Source organism: Chrysochloris asiatica, unplaced genomic scaffold (assembly GCF_000296735.1).
Source record: "Chrysochloris asiatica unplaced genomic scaffold, ChrAsi1.0 scaffold00035, whole genome shotgun sequence".
Taxonomy (NCBI): domain Eukaryota; kingdom Metazoa; phylum Chordata; class Mammalia; order Afrosoricida; family Chrysochloridae; genus Chrysochloris; species Chrysochloris asiatica.
Window position 1 is genome coordinate 11,577,267 of NW_006408553.1, and position 14,411 is coordinate 11,591,677.

General features: G+C 36.0%; 1 protein-coding gene across 1 annotated transcript in view; it reads right to left on the reverse strand.

Annotated features, from left to right (window-relative positions):
- LOC102833997 (disintegrin and metalloproteinase domain-containing protein 5-like) overlaps window positions 1–14,411 on the reverse strand; it is a 229,701-nt gene that overhangs the window by 25,792 nt on the left and 189,498 nt on the right. The window contains exons 13-14 of the mRNA XM_006859993.1: window positions 13,768–13,924; window positions 11,012–11,062 (exon numbers count right to left, since the gene is read on the reverse strand). Coding sequence (XP_006860055.1) covers window positions 11,012–11,062; window positions 13,768–13,924 — 208 coding nt within the window. The remainder of the gene's footprint in view (window positions 1–11,011; window positions 11,063–13,767; window positions 13,925–14,411) is intronic.

Below are 14,411 nucleotides of genomic sequence, written 5' to 3' on the forward strand. Positions count from 1 at the left end.
GCCAGACTGCAAAGTTGTTTGAACTGCAAGGTTGGTAGTTCAAGCTCACCAGCTGCTCCTTGGAAACACTACAGAATTACTCGACAACACTTAACAACAACAACAGTCATCTATTTTATCTTCTGCTGTTTGTGTTTTATCCATTATGTTTGATAGTGTATGTATGCCAGGAATCAGAGCACCTAAATTTCTCCCTATTTTTTCATTGATGATGATTATAGTTCTAGATTTTACATTTAGGTATCTAAGAGATGTAGAGCTCATTTTTGTATATGGTGTGAGATGTGGGTCTTGTTTCATTCTTCTGCAAATGGATTTACTATTTTGCCAACCACATTTGCTGAAGAGACTATCTCATCCCCATTTAATGTGTTTCTGTCCTTTGTCAAAGATCAACTGAGCATAGGTGGATGGATTGACTTCTGGGTTCCCTATTACACTGATCTTTGTGACTCTCATTGTACCTGTACCAGGCTGTTTAGATTACTGTGGTTGTGTAGTAGATATTGTGACTGGGAAATGAAAGGTTTCATATTTTGTTCTTTTTTAGTAATGCTTTGCTTATTCGGGGCCTCATTCCTTTCCTTTTGAAGTTTCATTTTGTAGTAAGTTTTTCCATCTTTTTAATGAATGTTATTGGAATCTAGATATGGATTGCATTTTTTGTATAAATTGCTTTGACTAGCATTGATATTTTCACATTAAATTTTTCTATCCATAAGCATGATATATTCTTCCAGTTTTTTAGGTTTCTTTTGATTTCTTGTAGCAGTACCTTGTAGTCTTTTGTTTCTCTGGTTACATTTATTCCTAAGTATTTCATTTTTTGCGTGGCAATTACAAATGGTATTTTCCTACTTTCCTTTTCGGAGATGACTTTATCAGTGCAAATAAATACAACTGATTATTGTATGTTGATCTTGTACCCTGCCATTTCACTGAATCTTTCAATGAGTTGGAATAGTTTTCTTGCTGAGTCTTTGGGATTTCCTAAATATAGGATTATATAATCTGAAAACAGAGTTGTACTTCTTCTTTGTCAATTTGGCTATCTTTAATATCTCTTTCTTGTCTTATAGCTCTGACTGAGATTTCCAACACAATATTTAATTGTTGTTGCTAAGTGTCATAAAATTGGCTCCGACCCATAGGGACCCAGCATAGGGTTTCTGAAGAGTGGCTGGTGAACTTGAACCACCGATATGTTGCGATCCAAACAACTTTGCAGTCCACCGCATTAACCCACAGCACCACAGCAGGACTCCAATGCTGAAAGGAGTGGTGATAAATGACATCCTTGTTTGTCTGCTTCCTGTTCACAAAGAGAATGGATTTAGCGTCTCTCCAATGAGAATGATATTGGCTGCTGATTTTGTATGTATGTCCTTAATTATGTTGAGAAATTTCCCTTTATTTTAAACTTTAATTAGTAATGGGTGTTCCACAAAGTTAAGTTGAACCACAAGGTTGGTGGTTCAAACTCACCTACACAGGGTTGCTATGAGTCAGAACCGACTCGACAGCACTTAACAATTTTTTAAATGCTTTATCTTCATCAACTGATAGCATCATGTTTGTGTGTATGTGTGTGTGCACCCTTTATTTATGCGGTGGATCAATCATGGTTGATCATGTTTCTAGTATTGAACCATTTCTGCATATCTGTTAAAAATCCCACTTGTTCATGATGCATTATTATTATTATTATTATTTTGGATACAGTGTTAGATTCTATTGGCTAGGATTTTGTTGCAAATTTTTACATCTATGTTCCTAAGAGAAACTGGTCTATCATTTTATTTTTTAGTGATGTCTTTGCCTGGTTTGGGTATCAGGATCATACTTGCTTCATAAAATGAACCCTGGAACTGTTAATTTTCTATATTCTGGAATAACTTGAATAGAATTGGTGTCAGCTCTTCTCCAAATGTTTTTGTATAATTCACCACATGTGCTCAGTCATGTTGTTGTTGTTGTTGGAATATTTTTAATGACTAGATCAGTTTACTCTTTTATTATAGCTTTGTTCAAGTTTTCTACGTCTGTCTGTGTTAATTTATCTAGGTCACGTGTTTCTAGAAATATGTCCATTTCTCCTAGATTTTCAAATTTGTTGGAATGCAAGTCTTCATAGTATTCTATTATTATCCTTTTTATTTTCATTGGTTCTGTTGTGACATCACCTATGTTGTTGTTGTTAAGTGCCTTCGAGTCGGTTCCGACCCATAGTGACCCTGTACAGGGTTTCTGAGGCTGTAAATCTTTACAGGAGCAGAATGCCTCATCTTTCTCCCGCGGAACAGCTGGTAGTTTCGAATTGCTCACCTTGCGGTTCGCAGCCCGATTTGTAACCTCTACGCTTCTAGACATCACCTATAGCATTTCCTATTCGTGCTATTTACATCATCTTATTTTCTTTTGTTAGATTTGCCAATGGTTTGTCAATTATACTAATCCTTTCAAAGAACCAACATTTTGTCTTATATCCTCTGTATTGCCTTTCTGTTTTCTATTTCATTTATTTTTGCTTTAACCTTAATCATTTATTTCTTCTGGTGGCTGTAAGCTTATTTTTCTGTCTTTGTTCTAATTGCTGGGGATGTTGAGTTAAAGTATTGATTTTGGTTCTTTTTTCTTTTTGGATGTATGTGTTTATTGCTATATAAATTGCCACCTATACACTGCTTTTGCTGTGACCCAAAAGTTTTGGTATGTCGTGTTTTCATTCTTTTTTATTCAAAGAGTTTTTTATTTCTTCCATTACTTTGAGTTTACTACTCAATTTCCATGTATTAGAGTCTTTTCCTTGATCTTCTTATTTTTGATTTTTAATTTTATGGCACTGTGATCTGAGAAGATACTTTGTAGTATTTTGATATTTCTGCATTTATTGAGGTTTGCTTTGTGAGTTAACATATGGTCTATGCTGGAGACTGTTCCACATGCACTGGAGAAAAAAGTATGTTTTGCTGTTGTTGGGTTGAGTGCTCTGTATAAATTTATGAAGTCAAGTTGCTTGATTGTGCTGTTTAGTTCTTCTATGTCTTTGTAGAGTTTCTTTCCTGTTGTCTTGCCCTTCATTAAAAGTGGGGTATTAAAATCTCCTATTATAATGGAGTTGGCTGTGTCTTTCTTCAATTCTATTAGTTTGGATTATGTATTTTGAGGCTCTTCCATTGGGAGAGTAGATATTTATTACGTTATATCCTTTATCCTTGTACTCAATTGAACCTTTAATCATGATATAGCTTTTTTTTTTTTTTTTTTTTTTTTTTAGTCTCTTTTACTGTTTTTTTGCTTTGAAGTCTATTTTATAGGCTATTAATGTCATTATTCCTGTTCATTTTATCACTATTTGCTTGATATACTTTTTTCCATCTTTTAAATTTTTAGTCTATTTTTGGTCTTTGTAAAGTGTGTCTCTTACTGACAGCATATTGAAGGATCCTGTTTTCTTATCCATTCTGCTACTCTCCATCTCTTGATTACATTCAGTGTAATTATCAATAGCTGTTGTTGTTAGGTGTCATCAAGGTGGTACTGACTCATAGTGATCCTATGCACAACAGAATGAAACACTGCCCAGTACTGGGGCAAGCTCAAAATTGTTGCTATATTTGAGCCCACTGATGCTGCCACTGTGCCAATCCATTTTGCTGGAGGTCTTTCTCTTTTACTCTGACCCTCCACCTTACCAAATATGATATCCTTCTCCAGTGACTGGTCCCTCCTGACAATATATCCAAAATATGAGAGATGAAGTTTGACCATCCTGGCTTCCAAGGAGAACTCTGACTGTACTTCTTGCAACACAGATTTGTTTGTTCTTTTTGTAGTCTATGGTAGTTTCAATATCCTCCTCCAACACCATAACTCAAAAGCATTAATTATTCTATGGATATACTTATTAACTGTCCAAGTTTCACATGTATATGAGGTTATTGAAAATACCTTGGCTTGGGTCAAGTGCACCTTAGTCCTCAAACTGATATCTTTGCACTTCAACACTTTTAAAAAAAAGTGTTGTACAGCAGATTTTTCTAATGCAATACATGCTGCTTCCATGGGTGTTGATGGTTGAACTGAGAAAAATGAAGTCTTTCACAACTTCAATTATTTTTCTATTGATAAGAAGGTTGTTTATTGGTCAATTAATGAGGATTTTTTATTTTTTTATATTGAGATGCAATCCATACAAAAGGTGTGCCTTTGGTCTTCATCAGTAAGTCTTTCAAGTCCTTTTCACTTACAGCAAGCAAGGTTATATCATCTGCATACTGCCTACTGGGTCCTCCACCAATCCAGATGCCACGTTTTTCTTCATATAACCCAGTTTGGATTATTTGTTCAAGATAGAGATTAAATAAGTATGGAGAGAGAAACAAAACCCTGTCATACACCTTTCCTAATTTTAAACCATTAGATGGTCCCTTGTTCTGTTCAAATAACTGTCTCTTGGTGTATGTACGGGTTCCTCATGAGCACAATTAAGTGTTCCAGAATACTCATACTTTGCAAAATTGTCCAAAACTTGTCATGATCCACAAAATCAAAAGTCTTTGTGTAGTCAATAGCACAGGCAAATATCTTTCTGATATTCTCTGCTTTCAGTCAAGATCCATCTGACCTACACCTATGGAAGCAGTAGCTCAAAAGAGGGAACAAGTCCTTCCTTACAGCAAGAATCATTCCCACCCTCTCCACACACAGAGTAGACAGGAGGGATGGGCAACTTGGACATTGGCTACCCAAAATGGGGGAGGGGGGGCTACAAAGGCAAGAAGTGACTGGCTTACAAGCTTTCAAGAGGGAACCTAGACCAGAGGGCCTGGAGGAAGGTAGAATCTCCAGTGAGTGGTATTCAATCTGACTAGGCAGGGCTGATGCAATGAAATGCAGACGGGTCTCTTGTGATACAATAGTGAATAACTGTTATCAGGATTGACTGTGAGGGTTGAAAACGTAAGGGTGGACATTTTATAGCAAGGAGGGGAGTGATTGACTTTTCAGTCTGGGAGCGGAGGTCCCTAGGACCATCAAGGGAGAAGAGCAGAGAGCGGGACCATACCCAGAGAAGCAGTGATGCCTGAAATGGAGCCAGAGATGATGATGTGGAGCTATGGAGCAGCTGGCGACTCTAGACCCAGAGAGGGAGAGCGACTGTGTGCTGAAGACCTGGGGGGCATGGGGGAAGGATTGCATGGAGGGGATTGTAAACATGACAATGAGACGATATACGATAGAATGAATGTGAAACTAATGTTCTCCCATGTAAACTATCACATAATTCACAATAAATCATTTGAGAAAGAAAGAAAGAAACAAACAAACAAACAAAAGATCCATCTGACACCATCAATGACATTCCTTGTTTACTGTCTGAATCTGGCTTGAACCTCTGAAAGTTCTTTGTCAATGTATGGTTGCAGCCATTTCTTTATTACCATTAGTAAAACTTTACTTACATGGGATATCAATGATTTCCATATTCCACTGGGTCATCTCTCTTTGCAAGGGGCACAAATATTGTCTTCCAAATTTCTTGGCATAGATGAGTGCCTCAAGTGCTGCATCACTGAGTTGAAATATTTCAATTTGTAGTCCATCAATTCCCGGTACCTTGTTCTTTGCCAATACTTTCAATGCACCTTGGACTTCTTCCTTCAGGATCACTGGCTCTTGATCATATGTTAACTCTTGATATGGTTGAACATTGACCATTTTCGGTACAGTGATTCTGTATATTCTTTCCATCTTCTTTTGTTGCTTTCTGCATCATTCAATGACTTGCCCAGAGAATCCTTTAATACCGCAAGTTGAGGCTTGCATTTTTATTTCAGTTCCCTTGGCTTGAGAAATGCTGAACACATTCTTCCTTTTTAGCTTTCTGACTCCAGGTGTTTGCACATTTTGATATAACATTTGACTTTGTCTTCTCGAGCTGACCTTTGAGATTTTCTGTTCAGGTCTTGTACTGCCGCACTTCTTCCACTTGCTTTAGCATCTGTATGCTGGAGAGCAAGTTTCAGAGTCTCTTCTGACATCCATTTTGGTCTTTTCCTTCTTTCTTGTCTTCTTAATGACCTTTTGCTTTCTTCCTGTATGATGTTCTTGATGTCATCCCACAACTCCTTTGGTCTTTGGTCGGTAGCGTCTAATTTATCAAATTTATTCTTCAAATGATCTCTAAATTCAAGTGGGATATATTCAAGGTCATATTTTGGCACCTGGGGACTTGTTTTCATTTTTTTTCAGCTTCAGTCTGAATTCGCATATGAGTCATGGATGGTCTGTTCCACAATCTTCCCCTAGCCTTGGATTGGCTTATGATAATGCAGCTTTTCCACCATTTCTTTCCACAGCTATAGTGGATATTTGATTTATGAGTATTCCATCTATATAGTGAGTTGTATAGTCATCTTTTATGCTTTTTAAAAACGGTATTTTAAGTGAACAAATCATTGGCCTTGCAGAATTCTATCATGCAATCTCCAGCATCAATTTCTATCACCAAGGCCATATTTCCAACTACTGATCCTTCCTCTTTATTTCCAACCTTTACATCCCAGTTACCAGTAATTATCAATACATCTTAATTGCATGTTTGAACAATTATCAATAGATATGAATTAATTGCTGTTATTTTGCTGTATGCTTATTTTTGGTGTTGCAGGTTTATTTGTTACATGTAATTTTATACACTGAGTTCATTTTGTTTGTGGGTTTTCTTTGCATTTTATTTGTTTCTGTTGCTTTGTTGTTATGTGCTGTGGAGTCGGTTCCGATTCATAGCAACCCTGTACAGGGTTTCTGAGGCTATAAATCTTTATGGGAGCAGAAAGCCTCATCTTTCTCCCACAAAACAGCTGGTAGTTTTGAACTGCTGACCTTGAGGTTTTAGCCTAATCTGTAACCACTACGCTACCAGAGCTTCTTTGCTTTTAATGTTTATTAAATATTTCTTATTTTTCTTTTATTTTTTTGTGATGTGAAGGTGTATTAATTGTCGTTGAGATTGCCCTGTGATTTATTAACTTCTTCCCCAGTTTAAAACAGTCTGCTTTATCTGGAAATGTACTTGACTTCCTCCTCTTTCAGAAGTTCTATAGCTACACTATTCTCTTTTTTGCTTTATGGTTTTCACCATTAAAAATTGTATCTCTGGTTCCCTATTTTCAGTCTTGTTGATATGTTTACTTTAAATACTTCTATTTCTGAACTGAGTTTTTGGTGGTTTTGTTATGTTTATCTCAAATTCTTTTCTGTTCTTCATGGTTCTCAATCTGAAAAAACTCCTGCATTTCTTGTAAATTTAGTCTGCTTATTACAAATTCCCTGAATTTCTGTATATATGCAAATATCCCTAATTTGCCATTGTATTTTAGGGACAGCTTTGCTGGTTATATGATTCTTGGTTAGCATTTCTTTCTTTCAGAGTTTTGTATATGTACTTCCATTGTTTTCTTGATTGTATGTTTTCTGCTTAGAAATCAGAGCTTAGTCTTATTGGTTCTCCTTTATAGGTAACTTTTCATTCTTCCTGAACTGCTCTCAGGAGTCTTTCCTTGTCTTTGATTTTGGCAAGTTTGGTTATGATTTGTCTCAATGATTTTCTTATAGGGGTCTATCTTCTTTGGTGTACTTTTGGTTTCTTGAACATGTGTCTTCTCATTTTTCATGATGTTAGAGAAGTTTTCTTCCAGCACTTCTTCAATAATTTTCTCTGTGTATTTTATTGTCTCTTCCTGTTCTGAAAGTTACTTCTTTAAGTGACTTCATGCCAGTTCCAACTCATAGCAACCCTGTGTAGGGTTTCAAAGAAGCAGCTGGTGAGTTTGAACGACTGACCTTGAAGTTCAAACAAACTTTGCAGTCCAGTGCTTATCCTACAGCACCACACCATTTATCTTCATAGTATCCCACATAAACCTTATGGTTTTTTTATTGTTCTTCTAGCTTACTAGTATTGAAATATTTATCTTCAGTCTCACTGATTTGGGCTTCCTATTCTCTCCTTTTATATTTTATCCATTACTTAGTAAAGTACGTTTTTATCTGAGGGGACTTTAAATGTTCATGGCTCCCATCCACCTGGAGAAGGGAGAGAGAAGAGAAAGTGCTGGTTGTTCCATGGTGAGGTGACACCTGGGGACTCCTGAGCCCAATGACAAGGACCTAGTCATGGACAGCTATAGCTGAGAATGAAGCATCCAGCTGATATGAAATGAGGGGAGACACGCAAGAACACCCAAACCTGCAGATGGTACCCATGTGACCTAGTTTCAATGGTTTGATGATCAGAACTCAACAAGACGAAGATACAGAAATAAAGGAAACAAGGGTAAATTGCTACAATTTGATGACCTTGACTTATACTTATGGATGTAGTAGCTCAAAATACCAAGTGAGAGGGAAGGAGTCTTCACATCAAGGATCAAACCTATCTCCTCTGTACACAGAGTTAATAGGGATGGGCAACTTAAGACACTGGCTACCTAAAATGTTGGGGAGGGAGGGGTGTATAAAGGAACAAAGTGGCTGCCTTACAAGTTTTCAAGAGGGAGTTTAGTTTCAGAGTGTGCAGGGGAAGGTATAATCCCCACTGAATTGTTTTTATCATGTCTAGACATGTCTGGTGAAAGATGAGGATAAGATTCTTATGATTTATCATGACTAATTGCGATTGTCACAACTATAAAGGAAACGGTTTCTAACATAAAGGGGGAAGTAGTTAATCTTAAATTTCAGGAACAGAGGATCCTAGGACCATCAAGGGAAAGGAGCATGAGTGGAATGTGGGACCCTATGCAGAGAAGCAGCAGCAACAACAGAGATGGAGGCAGAGATGATGATATGGACAGACAGAGCATTTGAGGAATCTAGGTTCATGGAAAGAGAAAGGCAGTGTGCTGGCGGCCAGGAGGCAGACTTGCAGAATGTGCTCTTTGGTTGTTTAAATGATTATATATTCACGAGTGTTTTTGTGTATACACACACACAAAATATATATATATATATATATATATATTGTTGAATGATGATGTACAGAAGGATTTTAATCATTGGAATGAAATGAAATACAATAGGATGAGTGCAAAACCAATGTTCTCCCATGTAAAAACTATCACTCAATTCATATTAAAAACTTAAAAAATAAATTCATGAAAAAAGCTCATTATCTTTCCATTTCATTTTTTCCACGAACTTTTTGAATTCCCCTTGTTTACTTGCAATGCAATGGGTTTCTTTCTACATATGGCCTTTCTGGCCCTGAGTTTGCAGTTCTGCATAGATGTTAAGCCACTACCTTGGAGGGATGGGAAAGTTTGATATGCAAATAAGGTATAAAGAATCTTTGTATGTATTGGTCAATTGCTATACAAATTAGGACCTACTAAAAGGATTGGTCAACTCAGCTTATAGTCTTTGTGGAAAGTTATTGTTGTTAAGTTTTGTTGAGTCAGTTCCAATTCATAGAGACCCTGTTTAGGGTTTCCAAGGAGTGACAGGTGGGTTTGAACTGCCAACCTTGTGATTAGCAATCCAGTGCTGGTGGGAAGAGTAGGCTTAAAAAGAACTAATCATATAAAGATTAAGGGGGCTATCTCACTGCCATCAAAAGGAAGAGTATACAGCAGAGTCCCTGTGTTGACAACTTCTTAGAGATAAAACTATAACACTGAAGACAGTGAGATAGGCTATGGTACAAGACAGTAGGACAACAGCACAGGTAGCAGTGGCATGAATTGTGGGAACCAGAAGACCAGTGTGAGGTGGCTTACCTACTCATGGAGTGAGAGAATTGAGTGCCTTTGGACAGGAGGCTTTTCATCAGAGTGGAATGCCTCTAGAAATTAGTTAGATGATAGATGAGTTAAAGAGTTGCAACACTGGTCTAACCAGGGCCTTATGGCAGCAAGCCCAAGAGAGAGGTCCTATTTGCAGATGTAGCCATGAAGAAACTGAGCGCTATCTTCATTGGAAGCTGTCTTGATTGAAAAATTGTATACTGTTACCTGAGTTGTATTCTGTTACTTTCAAGTTGATCCTGATCTTGAGTGGTAGCCTGTTATTTCCCTGATAAACTACATACTCATGATATAGTCTGTGAATTTTGTATGGTCATTGCAACAAATTACTGTACTCAGCAGAGGAGTAAAGAATGCAATGAGGAGGAAGAATGTTTTCAGAAATGGTGAAATAATTGGAGAGTGACAGTATGTCTGACCTTCATCATCTCATAGGAATCAGCTTTGTGGTGATGGCAATTCTCCCTCCTACTAAATTTAGCAGACTTCTTATGCTACTATATTACAATGCTAATATTAAGGGGAGGGATATATAGTTTCATAAATCTTTGTAAGTATTTTATTCTCTCAGACTTTGACTTCTAAATAAAATTTCCTGTTATGAATTAAGACCATAAAATAAATAAGAATGCCAAGGCCCTATCTAGTTCTAGTGTGGCACTGTAGGATACGTACTCAGCCACAAGGTAGGTTTGAACAGTAAGGTCAGTGGCCCAAACTCATCAGCCACTCCTTAGAAACCCTATACAGGGTCGCTATGACTCAGACCTGACTCAATGGTAATTAACAACAAAACACCTTAATCGCAATGGCAAAATAATAGACTAGCATAACTTTAGATAACTATGGAAACCTTTAGAATATCGGTCCTCTTTTCACGTGATAGTAAGAAATAATAAAATATAAAAGCTACTTTCCATTATTCAGAATAATCCTATAATTAATGTACCCATCAATACTACTTTGAGCACACTGAAAACCTCCTTCAGTGTAATTCAAACAGGAGATGGCAAGACCCTACAAAGTCAAGCTTATGGTGTATTGTTGTAGACATGAACTACAGTAAGAATGATAAAGAACATATGAGGAAATGTTTTGGATGAAAAATAAAAATTGTTAAGTGCTTCTAAATGAAGATGAAAACACAATGCAAAATTATAAATCTCATTGTTTCATTCCAGTGATGGATAGTTGATGCTCACCTTGCACTGAGGGATACCTTGCTGCTACTGCTGTTTTCTTCTGTCACAGACCTACAAAATTGATAACATTTTGTTTTAAGTGGAGGAAGTCTAAATTTTCTAACAATTAATAATTATTTGAATTAAGAATCTTTTTCAAAGAAACAGTAATTCAAACAAATGAAATGTCTATTTCCAACAAACAGAATAAAACAAAACAAACATGTTCACGATTTCAATATTAAAATGTCATCAGCCTTGGTTTGTTGATTGACTTCTCTCATCATATTTTAAAGTTTGTTACAGCATTTATGTTACAAACTTCTATCTGTACAATTGATCCTTAGAAATGATTTGTCTAATCACTAGGCCAAATTGCATCAAAACATCGAAGTATTCTTGTTAGGTGCTGTTGTGTTAGTTCTGACGCAAAGCATAGCAGAATGAAACACTGTCTGGCCCTCCCTTATCCTCACAATTTTGCTATTTGAACTCATTGTTGTAGTCACTGTGTTGATTCATATTGTTAGAGGTCATCCTCTTTTTTGCTAGCCCCCTAGTTTACAAATCCTGATGCCTTTCTCTAGGAAACTTACCTCCTGATAATACGTACAAAGTATGTGAAACAAAATGCCCCCATCCTCACTTTTAAGGAACATAATGCTGTACTTCTCTTTTAGGCATATTTGTTCATTCTTTTAGCAGTTCATGGTTTATTCAATATTCTTCACCAAAACCATAATTCAAAGATATTAATTCTTTAGTCTTTCTTATTCATTGTTCAACTTATACATCCATAGGAAACATGCAAAAATTCGATGGCTTAAATCTTACCAAGACTTAACTCTAGAAAAACAGACACTTAACACCCCTGCACTGTCATACAAAGAAGTCACAGGTTAGTACCTAGTGGTCTGTAGGTTGCACACTTTTTCTTTCTTTCTTTTTTTTTTTTTTTTTTTGTGGTCTTTATAAGAAAGATTGAGTGCTCTGCACTGCACAATAATGCTTCCCATGGTTTTAACTTTGCATTATTTTCAAAACCATGTCCAATAAGCTTTCTTAACTGCAGGATTAGCTACAAGGAAACCCGTTCCCTTCAAAGAGCAGAGCTTTTGGTGAGGAAGAGGAAAACCCATCATACTTGAACATTTTCTAATAACTTGTTTATTAGATACTGGGTTATGGAATATACACAAAGCAGGCATCACCTCAGATGGCATCTTTTAATAGATTTTTTTTTCTCTCAACACCTGGATTCCATTAACAACATATTTTTAGCATTTCTAGGTAGGTTAGCATGACCTACAGAAAAACCCTGTGTTAGACCTACAGGAGGTCTACTGCTGTTAACAGGAAGCGGGGGGAGCAGGTGCACTTGGCTATGGAGAAAGCTGACTTTGCTGGTGTGGTACAGAGAAGTCAGCTTGTTCATTTGCTTATCATATAGCTGCTTGCCCGAAGCAGAAAGGGTCTTTCATTATCTTTGTTGGGAGGCTTATTATGTATATCTTAATTCCAACAGTTAAATGGAGAAACATTGCTAGTTTCTAAAAAAAGGAAAGAAAGAAAATTTCATAGCTTGGGTCAGGCACAACTTAGTCTTTAAGCTGACATCTTTGCTTTCTAACACTTAAAAGAAATCTTTTGTAACAGACTTGATCAATGCTGTATGTGCTTGATTTCTTGACAACAAAGTAAACCTGAAAAATTTCAGTTAATTTTACTATATATTTCTTTCTTGATCTCAGAAAATATATGCATGTTTTCTCTTCCAATCAATTTTTATAAGATAAATCTAGAGGTAATTAATTCTGTGGCCAAAAAAAAAGCAGCAATTTATGATGTTTAAATCTTTTGGTAACTGAACCTTCAGATTGTTGGCATGTTAGAAAGCTATTAATAGCTCCAATTTTATATAAATACACACAGAGATTAATTTGAATTGCAAATAAATGTAATTGCTTGCACAGTTTTACATGCAAGATTGTTGTTGTTGTGACATCAAGTCAGTTCCAACTCTTAATGACCCTTTGTAGTGTTTCCAAACAGAGACTGGTGGGTTTAAACTGCTGACTTTTCCATTAGCCGTCCAGTGCTTATGCTACAGCTCCATACAAAGATTCCCACTTGCAAGATTAGAACCTTTAAAACAAGGTTTTCTGAAACTAAATGGAATTTTCCTCCTAGTACATAATGCTACCTTCCTTGTAATTGTATCTATTTATCTTATTAAGATATAAATATTATTAACTCTACATGTAATTTCTAGTTAAGGAAGCACTTGACAAATTAGAAATATCAATATTTAGGAAAATAAATATTGTACAGACAATTTCATAGATATTTTCTCTAGGAAAGTTTTTCTAATAATAATAAACATGCTAACTACTTCTCTGAGACTCTGTATTTAGTACATTTATTTTTTGTAAGTTCTTTTGAAATGCATTATCAATGATTCTCATTAAGTAAGTAAACAATTTGATATTTATATTTTTAGGGAAGAGTATGACTATTTATTTGGACCACATGACTGGACTGTCTAAATACCCCATTGGTAGCCCTATAGCCTCCTGTAGAAATATTAGTGATAAACTTGGAAGTTTCAGTAATGAATAAGCTATAAATATACAACATACATCCAACAAGTCTGTGATATATCCCTGGGTCTCTCCTCATTATTGTCTTATCCATAATAGGGGTTTTATGATAAAATATGAAAACATTTTTTCTTGACTTATTTAATAAGAGTAAAATGTATATATATGTATACATACCCCTCACTGTCACTTTCCTCTCTATAATATAACTTCCTTAATTTAGTCTGCTTTATCAATACAGCAGTAGTAATAATGAGGACAGGTAGACAAATGTAGGCAATGAGTTGAAGCTGTGTTCGAGCAGAGGCATATCTTCCCTGAATAAAACTCTTACCTAGAATGGAAAATAACAGTAATCTGAAGATTAATTTCAAATTATGTCAGAGATTTTTTTTAACCACATAAAGGTTATCATTATGTACATCATTATATATATGTTGGTAGTGATGTACATAATGACTATGTAATATATACCTATATATAGATATGTTGTTTTTAAGTGCCACTGAGTCAGTTCTTACTCATAGGAACCCTGAATAGGCTTGCCAAGGAGTGGCTGGTGGATTTGAATCGCCAACCTTGCTATTAGCACTCAAGTGCTTATGCTGCAGCATATACATATATGTATATATATATTATAAATATCAATTACTGATATGCAAATTCAAATTAAAACTGAAGAAAATGAAACCAAATCTACGAGAGCCAAAATATGATCTTGAATTTATCCCTCCTGAATTTAGAGATCATCTGAAGAACAGATTTGATTAATTAAACACTAAAGACCGAAGACCAGAAGAGTTGTGGGATGACATCAAGAA